The sequence below is a fragment of the Gossypium raimondii genome, chromosome 5 (genome assembly GCF_025698545.1).
Source record: "Gossypium raimondii isolate GPD5lz chromosome 5, ASM2569854v1, whole genome shotgun sequence".
Lineage (NCBI taxonomy): Eukaryota > Viridiplantae > Streptophyta > Magnoliopsida > Malvales > Malvaceae > Gossypium > Gossypium raimondii.
The window spans coordinates 19,544,012-19,565,416 of NC_068569.1; the positions used below are offsets into that span (position 1 = coordinate 19,544,012).

The window sequence follows — 21,405 nt, forward strand, 5'->3', positions numbered from 1 at the left end:
CATAATAATTCATAAATAATATATAATTAACATAACCATAACATAGAATTTTTTATTTTGGCCCATTAAAATTTTTAAAATTTTAAATTAGTAAAGCTAAAATTGTACTTTGACCCTTAAAAATGATAAAATTTTATTTTAATCCTTTAAAATTTACATTTTACTATTTTAAAATTACAATTTAATTTTGCCCCTAAAAATTTTTTCTAGATCCGCCTTGTGTATAAATATATTAATTACAATTTTATATTTAAATTATAAAATTTTTATTATATAAATAATTAAATTTTGATATTTAAAACTAAAATAATCTCTTTTTTTTAATTTTTTAATTGAAACATAATGGTTTAAATATCTATATTACGTATGAAGTAATTTAATATAAATTTTATTTTAATTTATTATTATATAAATTCATTTAGTAAAAACTTTTAATAGAATCAAAATTTTTATTTGTAAATTCGATAACTTTTCTTATCAAGTAAATTTGTTGAATTAAATATTTAGTAAAATTAATATTTTTATTTATAAATATGATAAATCTTATAAAAATAAAAAAATATTTAAAATGAAAACATTGTACAAAGGCTATATAAGAAGTTCAAAAGTTTCTTCGACCATGTACTCTAATAGAGATTATAGATAGATTATAGAACTATTCATAGTTTCTCTTAACCTTTAAATAAGAATTTTAGTGTACTCAAACTTACATATTCATATATTGATAATAATGTCAATACCAACCGAGTTAAGATTCACTCAACATTAATGTTGAAAATTTTAATAAAAGAAAATGTATTGATAAGTTAATTAGAACACAAGCAAGCACAAATTTAAGTGGTAAGTAAGGTCCTTGACCCTAATGGAAAAATTGTTATGTTGATTAAATTATAAATTAATTTAAGGTAAAATTATATTTTGACCTAAAAGTATATCTAGTTTCTTGAAAATGAAAAGAAAATAATAAATTGATACATTATAAAATTTATGGCATTTCTAAAAAAATTCTGAATTTGATGAAATTATAATAAAAAAGTTTAAAAACATAATAGTGGGAAAATTATATTTGAACAACACTGAAGAAATCCAAAGCATTAGCAGAAAATGGATCACCAAATCACAAACAATCAGTGAAAAGTAATGATAATTAATTGAAAGTGAGCATACTTCCTGCTGAATTTATAGGTTCTCATTAATGCAATTAAATTATATTTGTCACCTTTTGAATGAAATAAATGACACAATGGGAAAGACAGTTCATCTATTTTTTTTCCTTCAATCGCCCATCAAAATACCGAAAATGTAACTACATTAAAAAAGATCGAAAAATATTCATATTTTGATATTTTAATATATTGTGTGTTCAAGGCGTAATGTACTAAAAATTATGATGGTGTTGTCGCTGTATGTCCATAAAATTCAATGTATTCGCATGTATCAAATGTAAATTTTGACAGAAGTTATTCTAATAATAATAATCAAGTTATTTTTATACATGAGATACATCTCAAAATTATTTTTATATATCCGAAAAATCATAACGTAAAATCAAACTAGAAAGAGGAAGTGTCAAAACCTATTCATTATATGCAAATATGATTGGGACACGATACCCTCATGCATTATATTGATATCTCATATTGTCCAAAAACTCAGAATCCTTTTTGAAAAAAAAATTCCAGAGAGAGTATATAAATCCAGCAGTGTGCACAAGAAACGAGCACCAGTTATTGACATTCCTTTGTAAAAAAAAGAAGAAGAAGAAGCTGAGATCAAGAAATATAGTGAAATATGGGTCCAAGATTTTCTGGGTTTTTAATCTCAGCAATGGTGTTTTTAACTCAACTCCTCTCTCTAACAGGTAAAACAAACTTCTCTACAGTGATTTTACGGTAAGTATGGCTTTGAAAAATATACAACAAAACATTTATCTTCAATCCATTTTAATTACTGATCTACCATATATGTTGCAGATGGCCGTGATATTGGTGTTTGCTATGGTTTGAACGGCAACAATCTTCCATCTCCAGGAGATGTTATTAATCTTTACAAAACTAGTGGCATAAACAATATCAGGCTCTACCAGCCTTACCCTGAAGTGCTCGAAGCAGCAAGGGGATCGGGAATATCCCTCTCGATGGGTCCGAGAAACGAGGACATACAAAGCCTCGCAAAAGATCAAAGTGCAGCCGATGCATGGGTTAACACCAACATCGTCCCTTATAAGGACGATGTTCAGTTCAAATTGATCACTATTGGGAATGAAGCCATTTCAGGACAATCAAGCTCTTACATTCCTGATGCCATGAACAACATAATGAACTCGCTCGCCTCATTTGGGTTAGGCACAACGAAGGTTACGACCGTGGTCCCGATGAATGCCCTAAGTACCTCGTACCCTCCTTCAGACGGCGCTTTTGGAAGCGATATAACATCGATCATGACTAGTATCATGGCCATTCTGGCTGTACAGGATTCGCCCCTCCTGATCAATGTGTACCCTTATTTTGCCTATGCCTCAGACCCCACTCATATTTCCCTCGATTACGCCTTGTTCACCTCGACCGCACCGGTGGTGGTCGACCAAGGCTTGGAATACTACAACCTCTTTGACGGCATGGTCGATGCTTTCAATGCCGCCCTAGATAAGATCGGCTTCGGCCAAATTACTCTCATTGTAGCCGAAACTGGATGGCCGACCGCCGGTAACGAGCCTTACACGAGTGTCGCGAACGCTCAAACTTATAACAAGAACTTGTTAAATCATGTGACGCAGAAGGGGACTCCGAAAAGACCTGAATATATAATGCCGACGTTTTTCTTCGAGATGTTCAACGAGGATTTGAAGCAACCCACAGTTGAGCAGAATTTCGGATTCTTCTTCCCCAATATGAACCCTGTTTATCCATTTTGGTGAACTTGAAATGTTGTTGGCTATTTAAATCTTTTGCCAGAGACGCTTCATATAGTTTCTGCATATTTTGAAAGTGGAAAATCAATCTAAATATAAATAAGTTTTATGTGTTGTTTTTTAATTAAATAAAATTTTAAATATTTTAAAAATATCTTTATTGGTAATTAAATATTAAATAAAAAGTTTAATATTCAAATTTTATCAATTCAAAAATAAAATAAAAATATATTAAATTTATTTTTACGAATAAATTGATTTTCTATTAATACAGATTTTGAATAATTTGATATAAATTTTAAATTCAACAATAGTAATTTTGATCACATCAAAGGAGAAAGGGAAAGATTTAACTTTAATTGGTGACCTAATATAACACGTTGAAAACGGAGCTCCCAGTAAGGCAAAATGACTTGTAATGACGAAAGAGATGTCCAAGTAGAATCTGCATTAAAGTGAAAAAAGCATAAAAGGATAAGCAAACAACTCATGATCTGACATAAATTGAAGTTCTATAAAATGCAACTTTCATCTAGAAACAAGGTATGTCTTAAATGATGTTTTATGAATTTGTCTTAACTGGGTTTTATGCAATGAATTCATGGATAGCACCTCACTAATTATACGTTGCTGGTTTATATGAGAGTGGTGCAGAAGTTAATTGTGCTTTAAATACTTGCTTAGTCTTCAAGAAATTTGAAAAGTGTTATATATTTATAATAAAAATAATTCGATCCGGAATCGGATTCAGATCCGATTCAATCTAATAAAATTTTACAAACATTCTAAAGGGGATCTTATTTTTCTCTACTTATTAACCAGTGTTATATACTTATAATAAGGACAACCTGATTTGAGATCCGGCCTAATATAATAAAATTCTACAGACATCTCAAAGAGAGAGATCTTCTTCTTCCCTACATCTTGACCATTTTGATCAAAATTTCCTCCCCTCTATTTCCACATTGGTTGATCATATGAATCAACCAAAAAGTTTTTAAAAATAAACAAAGGGGTTCTTATGAAATTCATATGATATATGGGTCTAATTATTAGAATCAATTTTAGGTTTAAACAAATTTAAAATTCAAAACTCAATTCCATTTTTGTTTGAACGGAAAGTTACTAATTGTTAAGGAAAATAATTCATATTAGCGTATAAATTGAAATTGACCAAAACTAAAATTATTGTATAGTTAATCTATATTAAAAGGACATGTAATTAAAACCATTAAAACTATTATACAATAAATTAAATCTTCATTCTATACATACAAAGTCATTAATAATTAAAAAACTATATTAAGATATAAACTATATTCAAAAATATTAAAAACAATAACTAAATAAAAAAAACAATTGAAAATTACGAATTAATGTTAAAATCAAGGGACTTAAATAAAAATATCCCAAAATACAAAACATTAGCTTCCTTTCCCATCCACGTGATTGCAAAGTTTACATGGTGTTTCCTAGTGCTTGTGCGACCCCAACCTTTTATTTACTTTTTTTTTCTTTATTTGAGCAATTATTTGATAATTATTAGAATTTTGGGATTGTTGCTCATCGTACGTGCAACACTTAAAATCACTATGATTTTCATAATTTATATAACCTATATCGTTTTGGAAATTAATGTTATTATTTATATTATTTTAATAAAAATACCATCTACCTCTTTTAATTTATGGTCCCTTTCACAGTTGTCTAACTAAACACCATCGCACTCCAATAAAATTGTAATTTTTTCCATCGTGATAGTACACTCAAAAGTATGTTGTTAACAAACAAATCAATTAGCCTTTTTCTACCACTATTCATCATCTTCTTAAGAGCGTGTTTATGTCACGTGCTGAGATTTTAGTTCCGGTCACGTGCGGCCTTAAACCTGAATTTCTTACCTATGAGTCTAAGTTAGCCTCTGATCCTCGCTATGGAGATGCTTGGCACAGTTTACCTAGGTAAGTAAACAAGGAATAGAGCTATTAGAAAGCATCAGAGAGTTAGGAGAATGTGGAAGTGTTTCTATTACTCAAAGCTAACTTGGATACAAATAAAGGAGGGAGCCTCTCCTTTAGGCAAGCCCATTTTGATCTGACGGTTGCAATTAATCTCGAATAGGAGGGGTCGAACTTCTCACTCAGTTTCACATTACCTCTTGGTGCTTGGTTGGCCTCCGCCTTGAGACACCTTCAAATAACACCTAGTATTAACACTTTTGGCTTCTTATTGTGCGTATCCTTCATTACTCAAATGCCACAAAGCCTCATTACTTAAGACTCTCGGTTGCTCCCACTACCTTCGACTTTAGACTCATCTAAGATATTCCCAATCGTAGACAACTTGGCCTTGGTGGGGAAATCTTGCACCCTACGGGGCCTTACATAAGAAGCAATTAAATGGCTTTCTCTCACCCACCTTAATTACGGCGGCCTCGAGGCACCCTTTATCTCATCAGGGCTTAGCTCACCTTGTCTCCTCATTCGACTAATGGTTGCTATTGGCTCCCCTACTTTTTTCCTTGCCACGATTCTTAGGGAACTCAACTCATTCGTTGGGGTAATCAACTAAGGACTTTGGTACTGTCATAACTTGCATAAGGTTTTAAACACCCTTTGTTGAACTCCATTCCATCAAGAAAGCTGAATAAGGCCTCACTCTCGCTCATATCCGACATCTAAAGCATCAACTCCGAAAACTTGTGCACATGATTATGCACCATACCACTTTGGGTAAGCCACCTAAGCTTCGATCAAGCCTCCTAATTGGCATACTTGAGGTAGAATAGTAGCCTAAACTCCCTCCAAAAGGCTTTAAAAGTATAAACGGTTTCACCTCCACACCTTGCATCATTGCTCTTACGGTGCCACCGAAGTAAGGCAACATCAATTAAGTAAATTGAAGCAGTGTTTACCTTGAGGGCATCTTCCTCAATCCTGATCAAATAGAAGTATTGCTCGATGCTCTAAAGGAAGTTATCCACCTCTTTGGCATTACTCGTATCTTTAAACTCTTTTGGCTTCAATACATCTACTCGATAACTCGACCACATTGGCATGCCGCCACCTTTGGTTGCCTTGACACTTAAAAGTTCACCCTTAAACTTCTTAATTTCTCTACGCATCACCTTCACCAATGCATGGAGGGCCTCATTCTTTTGGGCAAGCTCACCTAAGGCCTCCCTTATAGCCTCATTCAACTCCTCCATGAGTTTCTCCTTTGGCTCATCTCGGACTTGATCTTATCAAAGGAATCCTTGGTGTCCTCCACCTTTATAAGGACATCGCTCACAACCAACTTGACCTTAGCCATCCGGGTCTTCACAATGTTCACAAAAGCCCATTGACGAAACCTTCTTGCCCTTCATGGCACCTCGATTCTCAACCATGTCGTTCTGTTGCTCACTTAACTTCTCGATCACATTAGCCATCGTTCCAACCATAATGTTAGAAATGCAAGGTTTGATATCACTTGTCACGTGCTAAGACTTTAGCTCCGATCGCTTCCAGCCTTAGACTCTAATTTCTCACTAACGAGTCCAACACTTAGGATAGGCTTGGCACACATTACGTAGGCAAATAAACAAGGAAGAGAGCACTTAGAAAACACTAGGGAGTTGGGAGAATATGGAAGTGTTTCTATTACACAAAGCTAGCTTAGATATTGACTGGTTGCACGTGTGCACATTAAAACAACTAATTTATGAAACAATTTTTAAAGTCTATTTTACTGCAAGTATACAGGTCGGTAGTAATATTTATAGTGTTACAATGAAATACCGAAGTATTTCAATGACCGAACCCAAAGGAAGAGGCGGTTGGGCAATAACTAGCATACATAATAGAGGCTAAGTGATTACTAATACGATTTTATATTATGACGATTCATAAAAGATAAGTTTGCAAAAAAAATTAAATATTCTACTCTAGAGACTAAATTGCAAGAAACGTAAACTAGAAGGGCTATCTAGTAAATGACTAATGAGAGTTGGTTGGCTCCGTCCAATACGTGACTAGCTAGTATTTTAAGAGGTGACATGTAGCTAGGGAGGTCAACCCATATTATATCCCTCATGCCCTTAGGCAAAGGATGATGATATACACATAAACACACTCTCCTTCAAGCTCCAACGTCATCCCTTCATTCTCTTCGACCCTTTGCTCCTCCTTCCTTTCTGCTTAACTCATTCATCCTAACCTCAGAGCTTCCTAAATTGGGTAAATTGACTCTGATCTCCTTGCCAATTTTCTAGTATCAACAAATTTTGCCTATTTTCTTTTTCTAAATATTTTTTTTACATACTAACTTGCTTTGATAATTTTTTGCTTATATTTATATCGGATAACCAGCATTTAGTCTCGAAACTTGAAAACTTTTTCCAACTTAGTCATTGAACTTTTTTTTTGTCTTCATTAATCTTGAAACTTGATAATTTTTCCTAGTTTTGGTGATTAAGTGGCATAATTTCAAAATATCATATCATCATATAGACTAAAATTTAGAAAAGTTATCGAGTTTAATAACTAAATTTTTTTTCAAATTCAAAGACTATATATTAAATAATTCCATATATATATATATATATATATATGGGGTATGCGCGGTTATTTTGTCTACAGTACTGTTCTTTTTATGCAACTATAATTTATTGATCAATTATATCAATTAACGCTATATTGATTAATCTTCGAATGAAATCTCACATGGCCATTTGGAGCTTACATTAAACCATGCTTCCAGAAATTTTGTAGCAATCAAGTTTGGTAGGACTTTTATTTTTTTCTTCTCTCTCTCATTACGCTAAATAGAAAATTACATTATATTTTAATATTAATTTCGAGTTTTAATTTGATTAAAATAATCGTTATTAATGGAAATGCATTTAAATATATAATATCTCCGTATTAAAAGAAATATTAAAATTTAAATTCATTTTATTGCATTAATTTCCATATAAAAGTAATTATATGAATGAACTAAGTTAACTTTTGTTACTAAAATTTAATATTTTATGAATATTATTACATGTTTAATTCGTATATTTGCTTAGAGTTTACGTATATAAAATAAAATTCAGAGTAAACTATTAAAACAGTCACTTTTGTTTGTCTCGTGTTATATTTTAGTCATTTACGTTATCGTGTTGTAACATTTTAGTTACTGAACTGTTAATTGTCGTTAAGTAACAGTAAAGTGACGTGACACGTTAAATCATCATTTCAAACAAAAAATGTAAGTTAAATTACACAATCGGTCCTTATATTTTTTGTTTTGAGTAATTTAATTCTTTTCTTTTATGTTATGTTATTTTAATTTTCTTTTTTTTTTTAATTTCCATTATCTTCTGCTTCTCTTTATTTTTCTCCTTCTCCATACCTTTTAACGTAGTTTTTTATATATTTTTATTTGTTAAAACTAGTCCCTATACTTTTATTTTTGTACTTGAACTTGACACTTTTTCCTAATTTGGTACCTAAACTTGACATTTTTTTATTTGGTACTTCATCTTTTTCATACAACTTGGTACATAAACATGACTGTTTTATTAATTTGATACCTAGTCTTTTTTTATTAATTTTGACACTTGAACTTGAAAGTTAAGTACCATGAAATGAAAGCAAATCAATGTTCGCATGGCATTTATAAATAAAATAATACTGACATGGTTTTAGGTGGAATTTCTAAAATAAAAATAAAAACTAAAAAAGTAACAATATTCTTCATCTTCTTCTTACACCTTCCACCATCTAAACAACATCCAGAGATACTCCATCTTCTTCTTCACTAATCCTTAATGCATTAAGTTTTGAAATCGGAACCTTAAAATTATAATAAAGCTTTTCATTGAAATTTCGAACTTATGTTCCAAAAACCTATACCAACGTTCATCTTCTTACACCTTCCGCCAAGACAATGTCTCTCGTCTATACCAATGAACTTTCACAAATTTTGATTAAGGTAAAGGGCCTATAAATTGGGGATTTCGTCGATTAGAGGTTCTTAATGGAATTTGGGTTTCACAGTTAGGGATTTAGTGGGTCCTAAGGGGAATTGGAAATGAGTAAGGGATTTTAATAAAAAAAACCATAAAAATCATATTACTGAATTCAAGGATTCTTGTAAGGTTTCAAATTTCATGGGAGATCAGTGGCAGACAAGGAGTAAAGGCAACGTGATTTTTCTGAGTTAATTTGTATAATATTTAACAATTTTATGTACTAAATTAAATCTAAAAAAGAATATAGACATTAAAATAAGAAAAAAGTTTCTATGAACGCTTTAGGGTGTCCACAAGATATATTTTCAAATACTACTATACAATTACAACTCGTTTTTGTTCGATGGATAGAAAACACCCATAGATTTGAGGTACCCAATGTGATCTTAAGCCCTTTCCAATTAATATATGAGTCACCTTCCACATCATTTAATTTCAATTTTTTAAGTGCATGTATTTTAAACTTGGGAAATCTGTGTGATGGGCCCTTACTTGAATAGATTCGAAAACATTAGGCCCTTATTTGAGGGTTTTAAAACATTTGGCCTTTATTCAAACAACTTTGAAAAGGTTAGGTCCTATTTGAGCATTTAACCATAAAAATATGCATAATATAGGATTTGAAACCATACCAATTGCATTAGTGAAATTTATTATTTTAACTTTTTTATTTAATCTATTTTTTTACTTTAATATTGTAAAAATTCCATGTGTTATTATAGTTAATTAATTTCAAATCATAGGTTATGTTATTTTTACACATATATATGTATTTTATCACGTGTGATAGGATTTTTAATTTTTATTATAAAATAATTGATATTTAAGATTTCGATTTATCTATCCATATATTTTTGCATAGACATGGTTAGAGATACATAGTAATATATTATTTTTCTTAATCTTTTTATTTGATATATATTAAACCTAGGAGAAAATATTTAAAGGTTCTCCACCTTGCCTATCATGCCACGTGGCGTCAATCCGGATACCAAAAGATAAGACGGAAGAAAAATTGAGGAGAAATGAATTAGCTTCAAAAACCCAAAAAAATTGACTTCAAAAAAAGGGATCCGAGAATGTAATGAAATTTGTTGTCAGACTTCAATCTTCTTATATCGAAATAATAAAGAAAAGCAACTTATATTGAAAAGATGAGGGTTAGCTTCCTTGCATTACAAGATGTACGGATCATTGAGAACAGAATTTAACACAACTTGTTATAGTTTTTTAAAATATCAAATAAATAATAAAAACATGGTTGTGTTATGTTGGAAGAAGATGCAGAGGTGGAATAATGGTCCCATCACTCCGGAAGCCAAACAATATAATCTTTCCAAATTGACATTTCTCATTTTCCACGTGGCACCGCGTATACTCTGATTTATTATCTTTCTCTCTCGCTCCCGACGGCGTTTACCAGTCTTTTCTATCTCCTCTTTCAGCTTTTTTTCTCTTTCTCCCTCCCTTCCACTCGCCTCTTTTCCGCTCCCAGATTCTTCTCACCTGAATTTTCCCTGGAAAGTTGGCCAAGAGGATAAAAAGTTTCGTTTCCCTTCTGAATTGATATTTTCGGAAACCCTAGATTACCTCGATTGTAGAGCTTTTTTTAGATGGATTTGGCTGCATATGCATTACCTACCTCGATTCTTTAGTCGTAGAAGCGCGATGTATTCGAAGAGGAGCCGGAGTAAGCCGAGACTCGAGCGCCGCAATGCAGCGAAGCACATCGACTACGATGCAGCGTCGTTTTCTTCGTCTCTCGATGATACCTCTTCATCTTCTTCTCTAATCACGCGATCGCTCGATTTGTCCGATAAAACCAGCTTCCGTATCCAAGGAACAGAGGGAGAGTTCGACCTTATTTGTCAGACCTTGGGCCTTTCTGGTCCTGAAGATTTTTCCATTCCAGCCGCCGCTTGGGAGTCCCGTAAAATTCGATCCTCGTCGGATCTTCTGCCTCGGTCCAGATTGAACCGGCTGGATAGTCCTGAGGAAGAGACAGGCAAGATAATTTTAGAAGACGGCACCGAAGTAACAGTCTCTGAATTAACTGATAGGGTTTTGGCTTCTGCTTTGACCGAGGATGACTCGCCCGAGTTGAAGTTAAATGAGTGCTGCTGTGATGATAGAAACTTGGTTGATGTTGCTACTTCAACTGAATTGAAGTCAAAAGCATGCTGGGTTTCGAATGTTGTCGATGGAGGAGGGAATTATGGAATTAAAGGGATTAGGCCACCGGGTTTAAAGCCACCGCCGGTGATGAAGCTACCGGTAGTGGATAGCGCTTGCTCAACTTGGGATCTGTTTAGGGATTTCGCCCCCGAAGATGATAAAGGGTGTATAGTTCAGGTTCACTTACATTCATCTTCCGATGAAGAAGAAGTTAAAGGAGAGAAGGACAGGGGTACTGAAGAAAATGCTAAGGAGGAGGATAATTCAATGAGAATCGGAGAGACTGCAGTGCTTTCTGAGTCGTGCTCGTTTATAACTTCAAATGATGACGATTCTTCGAGTTCTACCACAGAACCTATGTCAAACATTTCCCCTAACGGTAGGTTCAAAAGAACAATTACTTATTGGGAGAAAGGTGAGCTTCTGGGGCGTGGATCATTTGGATCAGTTTTCGAAGGGATTTCTGAGTAAGTGATGAAATTCTGTCCCAACTTTATTTCCAGCTTGATTAAATGCTTATAGCTAGTTCTTTTTAATCAAGATAATTTATCTATCTTTTGATATGCGCAAATTGGTTTGGGAACTGCCTTATGCCTAATTGTCATAATTTTGTCGCTTGGGGCGGCACTCTTTTAGAGATTAGAAAGCATCTAGGGTCAAAAGCTGTTCTTGGTGTTAGTTAAGCATCCAGAGAAAGGCACTTTTGTATTTGTTTTTATTTTCTTTGGTCATCCTAGTTTCCATCGCCCATTCCCTTAGTTCTTTGGGGAGCACTGTTTTACATGTTTCAGGGTTGCATCCTAAGATTGCTAGATATCATTAATGCCGTTAATACCAATAAATACCTAATATTTGGACATCTTGTGTTTTTTCTGCCTCAAACTTTAAGGGGTTGACGCATTTTAGCCGTAAGGTTCATTAGCCTTTAAGTGTTGCTTTGTTTGCTGCTTGAAGTTTTGCGTAGTTGATACACTCATGTAGCCATTTTTGTGGGCAAATTGTGGATGATTATGAACCCCTTCCTCTATGGTGAGTACAGGTAAAGTCCATTATTGACTTATGAAGGGTTCTGCTTGTCGATTCCGGTCTATGGCTTCCGATGATCCTATGTGGTTAGAAACTGGTTAACTGTAGATATCCTGTTCTATAGCTGATTTTAAGATGATGAATTTAGTTGTTTTCTCCAAGCTCCTAATCTACTCTTAACCTTCCCAATCATTATGTAATTAACTCATGTCAAAAGGACATTACGTGCCTAAGGCCTCTCGAACCCACAACCTCCAGGAGTCTGTCAGCAGCATGCATACCATCTGAGCTAGCACTTAGTTGGTATGAATTTAGTTGTTACCTATTGTTCAAGAGTTGAAAAATAAACCTAGGGAAGCACATTGCACTGCGATCTTTGAGATGTGAAGCTAATTGTTGGTATTTTGGAAACCTATGGAATGACATCATCTTGGAGTGACTGAATGAAGTACTGTTAGAAATACTTTCAAAATTGCAAGGAAAAGCCCATTTTATCTTATTAGCTATTAATTGGTTATCTACTTGTCCAATAGATTATGTATTGCTTTTATTTAGGAAAGAGATGTTTTTCTTTTACTCATGCTTTACTAATTATTTATTTATTCATGTCCATGTAGCGATGGGTTCTTTTTTGCCGTGAAGGAAGTTTCATTGCTTGATCAAGGAAGTCAGGGTAAACAAAGTATTATCCAACTTGAACATGTAAGGCAGATTTTCTCTTCTACTTCTTTAATTGTTCATTTTCATGAAATAACCATCTTCTACTTGTTTCTGTCTGATATAATTTCTTTATTTCCTTTCGTTTTCAGGAGATTGCTCTTTTAAGTCAGTTTGAACATGAAAACATAGTTCAGTATTATGGCACAGATAAGGTTCTATTTTTTGACACTCAGCTTAATAGGATAACCTCATAAATGTTCTTCTTCCTAGTTGTCTAATTTTTTTTCTTTTAATTTTATGGTCTTTGCAGGATAAGTCAAAGTTATACATCTTTCTTGAGCTTGTAACCAAAGGATCCCTTTTAAATCTATATCAGAGGTATCATCTCAGAGATTCTCAAGTCTCTGCATATACAAGACAGATTTTGCATGGATTGAAGTATCTTCATGACCAAAATGTGGTTCACAGGTAAGTAAAGGGACCTTATGTTGCTGCTTAATTATTTATGTACCACTTAAAACTTTTGTTTGTTTTCTCTAGCCAAATCTGAGTTTTTATTTGTATTTCTTTTAGGTGTATTTGCTAACAGCAAATTGCTTCATATGAGAAATAAAATAAAAATTTCTTCACTTTAACAGATAGAAGTTTTCAGTCCTTATCTCTATTGGGATCTGTTGTAATGAATAATAATCTGTATGCATATGTCATATTCCATCTCGGAAGGCTTTTGAAGTAGAGAATATGAATCATAATCTGTATGCATAGAAGATTTTTTCAGCATTTTACTAGCTATTATTTTGTATTTATTTTTCCCTTAAGGTTAGATGCCTGCGCATTTGTTCTTGTTATGATATTGAAAGTAAAATTGTGTTCTTTTTCTATGCTCTACCTAAGTTTCCGTGCACTTAGAATATTCTCCTCTCAAGGCTCATTTACTTGTATGTTGATACAGGGATATCAAGTGTGCAAACATATTGGTGGATGCAAGTGGGTCAGTGAAGCTTTCAGATTTTGGGTTGGCAAAGGTTTTTATCCGAAACCTAAGACTTCGATTGTCTTTCTTGTTTTATTATCTTTAAGCAGGTTGAACTCATGTTGGTGCTGATGCTTGTTTCCAGGCAACCAAGTTTAATGATGTTAAATCATGCAAAGGGACAGCATTCTGGATGGCTCCCGAGGTGTGCTTCTATTCTTTCCTTTCAGAAATGATATCCTGTAATAGCTGCCGTTTGATTTGTGTAGAATATCAGTTTCTTTTGTATTGGAGATCCTGCTTGAGATATTTAGCTTCATAGGTATACTGAATATTAGGAAATGATGACATGCATTCTTGGTAAATATTTCTCTTCTATACTAGAGATATTCAGCTTATCAGAATACTCAGTTATGAAAAGGATGATAACATAATTCTTTTCAGATATTTATTATAGTGTACAAAAGGTGTGAATCACTCTTTGCTGATCCATCATCATTTTCTCAGGCTTCACTCAATTGGCTGGATCTTAACATTTAGTTTACAGTGAACACTTCTTTTATCTTTTAGCTCACTAGTAATTTCCTAAGTAGTATTTGGTTAGACAATTTTCATTGACGGATAATTGCTAATGTTTTGGTGATGGCAGCTATCCTTTTCTGAAACACTGCTGGCCCTTTTTTAAATCATACCTGAATGGTGTCTTCAGTTTCTAGTTGGATGGGTTCCAGTACTTTTTTTTCTAGAAACACACCATTCTTGTCGTCTTTTCCACGTAGTAGTTTTTTGTTTTTGTGACACAGACTACCGGTGATGATTAGTCCTCCCGAATTCTGATTCTCAGCTGTTGAATTACAGGTTGTCAATAGGAAGGGTCAAGGGTATGGACTTCCTGCTGATATATGGAGCCTTGGTTGTACTGTGTTGGAGATGTTAACACGTCAGATTCCATACTATTATTTGGAACATGTATGTACCTCTTCTTCCTGATATGAACATTAGTTTACTTGACAATTAAGTTTATGTAAAATCCAAATAAAGAAGAAAAAAAGATCTGGAAATTTCTGTGCTGTCATCTCCAAATTTCAAAAAGGCTTATAGGGTTTTAAAGCCTGAAATTTGGTTCCTACCATGAAGCTTTGTCCACAAAGGTGTGGAGGAATATTATATTTGTTTCAAATAATTTCCTTCTACAAGAGCTATACTACAGTTGTTATTGTTGACTTAAATTTTTATAATCTCCTTTATTGTGCAATAATGTCATCGTTTGTGTAATTCAAAACAGATGCAAGCATTGTTTAGAATTGGCAGAGGTGAGCCACCTGCGGTTCCTGATTCTTTGTCGAAAGATGCACGAGATTTTGTCTTGCAATGCCTACAAGTAAATCCAGATGCTCGTCCAACTGCTGCTAAACTCTTGCAGCATCCATTTGTGAAGAGGTCTTTTCCCACACACTCAGGCTCAGCATCTCCTCATCTTGGTCGTCGGATATGAATGTTTAGCCATGATGCTAAATTGCAACAACTAATCAGGTAAACATTTTCTGCTGATCATAATCCGTTGGCAACATGCTCCTTTGGTCAGATTTCAGAAGAAACATTGTCCTGGAACCTTCATTATCATAACATGTTAGCTATGTATATCCTAAGACACCTGAATATTATCAGGTAACAATGGTACATTTTCGGTATCAGTTTAGCTTCATTCAGAGCTTTGTTCTTGTATTTGTGTGCAGAAAGTTACACATTCACGGAGTCTAGTTACTGCATGCAGCTCCGTCCGTCATGAGGAAGAAGACAAGTTTGCCTCCTCGGGCTCTGATGTTGCTACCTTTAGTTTTGCCCCTAGAGACTCTTAAAGAGTCTCAAACCTGGTAGGCAGAAAGCAATTCTGAAGCTTTGGCTATGGTCTAATGGCATTGACATTAGATTTAACTATCCATGACCATGAACCCACGATGAAGCTGTAGAGAGCTGAGCTGCTCTTAATGTTAAAATTATTTGTTATAGTTTTGTCAGGTCTGGGATTTGATTTAGCCCTTATTTTCTGTAGATTTTTTTTTGGGGATTTGGGTGAAACATTAGCTGTAGGGGAAATTGTTGTAGCAGTTAGAAAGTTTGTATATATGTATCTCATTATTGGTGCAAAAAATAAATACTAGTTTGCTCTATGTGTTGAATATATCTAATACTGAGATTACGAGAATTACGTCACTTTATGATTGTTATTACAATAAATAATATATTTATTTGCATGTAGACCTGCTATTGAAGGTTTGCCTTGGAAAAAAATTTCAGGTTCGAAAAATAAATTTGAATAAAATTTATGGGTTAGGCTTTAGGCAAGATTTTATTTTGAGCTCAAGTTTAGCCTTAAAAAAAATTTATCCCACTAAATAACTTAACCCAAAAGTATAAATTTTAAAATTTTATTTAATACAATTAAATATTTATTATATTTATTTGTGTTTTAATATAATAAAACATTTATTATATTTATGGTAGTGTTTTTAATATAAATATCTTTAATGTGTTAGAAAATTTTTATTTTAGCGTTTTTAAGTGTATTTAATTTATTACATTTAAAAATAATTTTAAATAAAAATTAATATAAAAATTAAATATGAATAGACTGGGTTGGGCTAGAGTTTAACTTTCTTAAATTAAGTTAAATTTAAACAAAAAAAAATAAATCTATTTTTTGGACAGACTAGACCCAAATTTAAAACTTTAATCTAATAGACTCAATCTATCCGCCCCACCATGAGTACCTCTATTTGCATTATGATTGTCTCATTTTGCGATTTTAATTCTCTTTACTACCAGTGTAAGCTGCAAATTAGTATAAATGGGTAATGGTTGATTATAACAAAATGCACCATCATGATTCCTCAACTAATTTATTACACTCAATTTATTTTTTTATCGTTTATAAATAAAAATCATAGTGCTACGAAATTATTTATAGAATAATTAGAAAAGGAAACTTATGATTACAATCACAATCTCTATATTTTATAGTTAACCGTGTAATGTTTAAAAGAATCAAAAATAAAATCGATAACATTTTATCGTATAAATAAAATCTGGACATTGTATACTTTTTTGTTTGCTTGATTAAGAAAAGAGTAATTCTGTAGTAAGCGAGATCACTTTAAAAAAAAAAACAAAACAAACTTGAAAACAATATCTTCCTTAAAAGTTTGAGATCAAGCTCCTCTCAACGAGTTTATAAATAGACATTTGGATTGAGGTAGATTGGTTTAAACTTGAAAATAGGTCATCAAACTAATTTTTATAGGACATAAATTACATATAAAACAACATTATAAAATTAAAATGACTTCAGCCAAACTCAGAGTTTTGAATATTAAAGTTTAAATCTGACTCATATTTTTAAAATATTTAATTTTTATGAACTTAATTTTTAAACTTAATATTTTTATTTAAAATCTTACAAATATCAAGTAAATATTTTAGTTTGGACAAATAATTGAGATAAAGTGGAATATTCTTGAACTCTACAAGAGGTGTTCAAAGTTTAAGAGTTTCCTATATCCTATATGAAGAATTCTCAATTAGTATGATATAAAAACAGGTCGATTGGATGTACATGATGGTATAATTACATGACTAAATTGAATGGCAAATTTATTAAAATATTAATTGTATAAAATTATTAAATTATGATATATTCACGATGTTGGTGAACATACATATATAATAAATTTATTTATTATAAATTTATGTAAGAATCAAATAATATTTAATTGAAATAATAAAGTTGAACAATCCAGATTCAAATCTCATCTTATGTGAATTTTTTATTGATTTTATATAAAATGTAAAAGAACAGAACACCTTAATAATAATGATAATAATAACAACAACGGTCTATTTTATTTTATAAAAAATGCTCCTTTTAGTATTTTTTAATTGAGTTAGTGTTAATTAACTTGTGGCATCAACTCATTTAAGGATTTTAAGTATAACTTAGATGGAAGTATATAAAAAATTTTAATTTTATACTAATAATACATATATAAAGAAACAATAAAACTACTCTTTCGAAAATTAATATATATATATATATATATATATATTAAGTGTGTTTAGTTCACGAAATGTAAAGATTATCTCTGGTAATTATATCAACAACACGTAAGATTACTTGACACATTACTGAGTATTATTTAGTTGCAATGTAAAATTTTATTTATTTAGTTGATAGAATGTAAGACCATTTAAAACTAATTTTACTAAATTGTCCTTATAAATTTTGCTCTTTTTTACTCTTTACTACACAAAGATTGAAGTTTGTAATATTTTATCATATTGATAAATGAATGAATTTCTTTAATAAATTAATTCCATGTCTCAAATAAATAAAATAAATATGAGGAAGAGTAATGAGTAGTTACGGCTTCTCTTTTGATTAAGTGACGAGAAAAAGAAAGAAAGAAAAATATATATTTTACTTATTTGTTATGATTTAAGGTTAAATTTAATTAAAATGATAAAATTGATAAAATTGTTCATCTAATAATAACAATAGTTGAAATTTTGTATACTTAAACCAAGAATAGACAAAATATTAATTTTAAATAATATAATATATAGTAAAAATGTTATTATTTTATTTTGATTTAAGTAAAATAGTAAAATCATTTTTTAAAAGTGTGTAATTGAATAAAAAATGTACTCATACAAATATGAAATTAGTTGAGTCAAAAGCTTTTTGCAGAGAAGATAAAGAGGATATTGTTATTAATGTAAAAAGACTTGAATTCGAGCGTGTTGAAGTTTATTATCCTCCTCTTTATATATGAGTAGTTTTAAATATTGTGTCAAAAAATTAAATATAATAAAATTGTTAAAAAATGCATGTGAGTATGTGGGCGATGAAGCTGAGCCATTGTCACCATTACGCACCAGGAAGAGTGGTTTTGTAGACTACGACAGCTTGCTGTGGCCCTAACTAACAAACCATTGGTTCTTACAATGTTGAAGGTGTAATACCCCCTACCCGTATTCGTCGTTGAAATAGAGTATGAGGCATTACCAGATTTTACCAAATTTTTTTTTTCAAGATAGATTTATCATATTCATAAGATAATTTCATCACATACCAAAACCAAAATTTGTTAGCCATACCAATGGCTAACCATACATTCATTTCACATTAACATCTAATTTACTAGCTTATACATGCCATTGATTTCCAAAATAAAGTCCCTTTATCTACTGAGATCTCGAGATTGATAGTGTGATGTGTCTCCGACCAAATCCGACCTCCGAGCTCTTAACTCTACAAACAGGGGAAAAAGAAACAGGGTAAGCACTTTGTGCTTAGTAAGTTCATGCAACAGGAATTATACTTACCATACTTATACATCCATCATTTAATAACACAAGCACACATCCAATTCACATAAACATATACCTATCACATACAAACTCAACCTCATACAAATTCATTACAAAGATAAATGATTGATGAGCTCATCAATTCCATGATTTCCATTTCCTTGTTATTTTTCCATATTTATCCCATTGAACTACTTGGAATTTCAATGGATATTCAGAGGTACACCTAAGTGTACAAATCCGGGTCCGTCAATTCATATTCATGTGCGCACATTTCCATTTCAGAGAGCACACTCCCGCGAACCTCATCCTTACAGCGGGATTACCAGTCTAGGCTAAATCCCCTGTAATATAAACTCACAGAGTATTGTCAGGATTACCAGTCCAGGCTAAATCCCCTGCAACAACAATTACTCTAATGAGCTTGGATCTGAATTACCAGTCCAAGCTAAATTCAGACCCTAATTTGGATTACTCGTCCAGGCTAAATCCATTTTCCACATATTCTTCGGGAGGGCTATATCAGAATAGGATCACCCGTCCGGGCTAGATCCTTTTTACCGTCAATTCCTTTTCAGAGATCCATCGAATTTTCCTTTCATTCAACCGGGATTTATTTCCTCTTTTCATCCAGAATATCAATACTTCATCAGTTATCATACAATAAACATCCAAATCATATTCACATCAATAACAAACATTTCAAGCATTTATGAATATAATTCAAGTTACACGAACTTACCTCGACACTTGTTCGTAACCAAAAATCTACTAATCCCGAACTTTTTCTTTTCCTCGATCTTGCTTCGTATTTGAATTTTCTGGATCTAAATAAATAAATTTAATCATTAATCTAATACATTTCATGTTCATATGTAACTTTCTCTACAATTCCATTATTATTTATAGTGCATTCAAAGCTGTCTCACTGAGTCACAGTCACTAAATTATTTATATCTTGAGCTACGGAACTCCAAATTAAGATCCGTTAATTTTCCCTGAAACTAGACTCACATATATTCTTACCATAAAAATTTCAGAATTTTTTGTTAAGCCAATAAGTACAGTTTATTCTTTAAAGTTTCCCCTGTTTCACTATATAACAGTTCTGACCCCTCTTCACTAAAAATTAATTATCTCACTGTACAGAATTAGGATGATGATTCCCTTTATTTCTTCAGAAAATAGACTCATTAAGGATTCTAAGCATATAAATTATAACTCATAATAATTTTTGTAAAATTTTTAATGATTTTCCAAATTCAGAACAGGGGAACCCGAATTCATTCTGACCTTGTCTCACAAAATCTATTATATCTCATGATTTACAATTCCATTGCTTACACCGTTTCTTTTATAAGAAACTAGACTCAATAAGATTTAATTTCATATTTTATTCATCCTCTAATTCGATCTCTACAATTTTTGGTGATTTTTAAAAGTTAGAGTACTGCTGCTGTCCAAAACTGTTTTAGTGCATGGTGTTAATTACCATTTTTCCCTTAAACTTTCAACAATGATAATTTCGTCCCTGCTCAATTAACCTCTCAATCGAGCTGATTTTTCTTAATAAACACTTTATCCCATCACTTTAAACTACCTTATAACCTTTGGAAATCAGAATTTTAGCACTAGACTTTAATTCCAAACCTTTTCACAATTAGGTCCTATAAATCAATTTCTATTGAAATTACCTAATAAAATCATCTCATAAACCAATTAAAGCATAAATTTCATCCTATTTCCTCATAAACTTCCAGCACATATTCATATCAACTTTCAATATCATTCATAAAATCAAAAACTAATGAATTTAGTAATAGGACCTAGTTGTAAAAGTCTTAGAAACACAAAAATTACAAGAAAAAGGAAAGAATTAACTCACTTGGTGCAAAAATTATGAAAAACCAGCTTGAAGAAACCCTTAGGGCGTTTTTTTGGCTGATGGGAATGCAGAAAAATAAAGAGGAGTCTAAATAATTCCACTTTAGTCCTAACTTTTAAAGCAAATTTTGTAATATTCCAATTTTACCCTTATTTCTTCAATTCTCCTGATTTTTCTCAGCGTATGCCGCCCAAAATATCTCCTTTTGGGGTTATTTGCAATTTATGTCCCTCCTCATTTCACAATTGAGCTATTTAATCCCTCTAGTAACTTTTACACCTTTTTCAATTTAGTCCTTTTTACTTAATTGACTACCCAAACATTGAAATGTTCTAACGAAATTTTAATACCAAATTACTAACACTTCATAAATATTTATAAAAATATTTTTGACTCGGTTTTACGAGATT

General features: G+C 32.0%; 2 protein-coding genes and 1 long non-coding RNA gene across 3 annotated transcripts; 2 read left to right on the plus strand and 1 right to left on the minus strand.

Annotated features, from left to right (window-relative positions):
• Positions 1 to 1,675: 1,675 nt before the first annotated feature.
• Positions 1,676 to 3,020, plus strand: LOC105765777 (glucan endo-1,3-beta-glucosidase). Its single transcript, XM_012585027.2, has 2 exons — positions 1,676 to 1,861; positions 1,974 to 3,020. The coding sequence occupies exons 1-2, from the start codon at positions 1,792 to 1,794 to the stop codon at positions 2,915 to 2,917; spliced, it is 1,014 nt and encodes a 337-aa protein (XP_012440481.1). The 5' UTR covers positions 1,676 to 1,791; the 3' UTR covers positions 2,918 to 3,020.
• Positions 3,021 to 10,283: 7,263 nt separating this feature from the next.
• On the plus strand, positions 10,284 to 15,957 carry LOC105769606 (mitogen-activated protein kinase kinase kinase 1). The gene is made up of 9 exons (XM_012590345.2): positions 10,284 to 11,551; positions 12,728 to 12,812; positions 12,920 to 12,982; positions 13,081 to 13,238; positions 13,723 to 13,795; positions 13,889 to 13,948; positions 14,602 to 14,712; positions 15,029 to 15,276; positions 15,480 to 15,957. Exons 1-8 carry the CDS (start codon positions 10,539 to 10,541, stop codon positions 15,236 to 15,238), a joined length of 1,773 nt encoding a protein of 590 aa, XP_012445799.1. The 5' UTR covers positions 10,284 to 10,538; the 3' UTR covers positions 15,239 to 15,276; positions 15,480 to 15,957.
• Positions 15,958 to 18,874: 2,917 nt separating this feature from the next.
• LOC128041364 (uncharacterized) lies at positions 18,875 to 21,084 on the minus strand. Its single transcript, XR_008196324.1, has 3 exons — positions 20,996 to 21,084; positions 19,853 to 19,937; positions 18,875 to 19,051 (listed from the first exon to the last, which is right to left on the minus strand). It is a non-coding gene; the product is annotated as an uncharacterized LOC128041364 (long non-coding RNA).
• Positions 21,085 to 21,405: the final 321 nt, after the last annotated feature.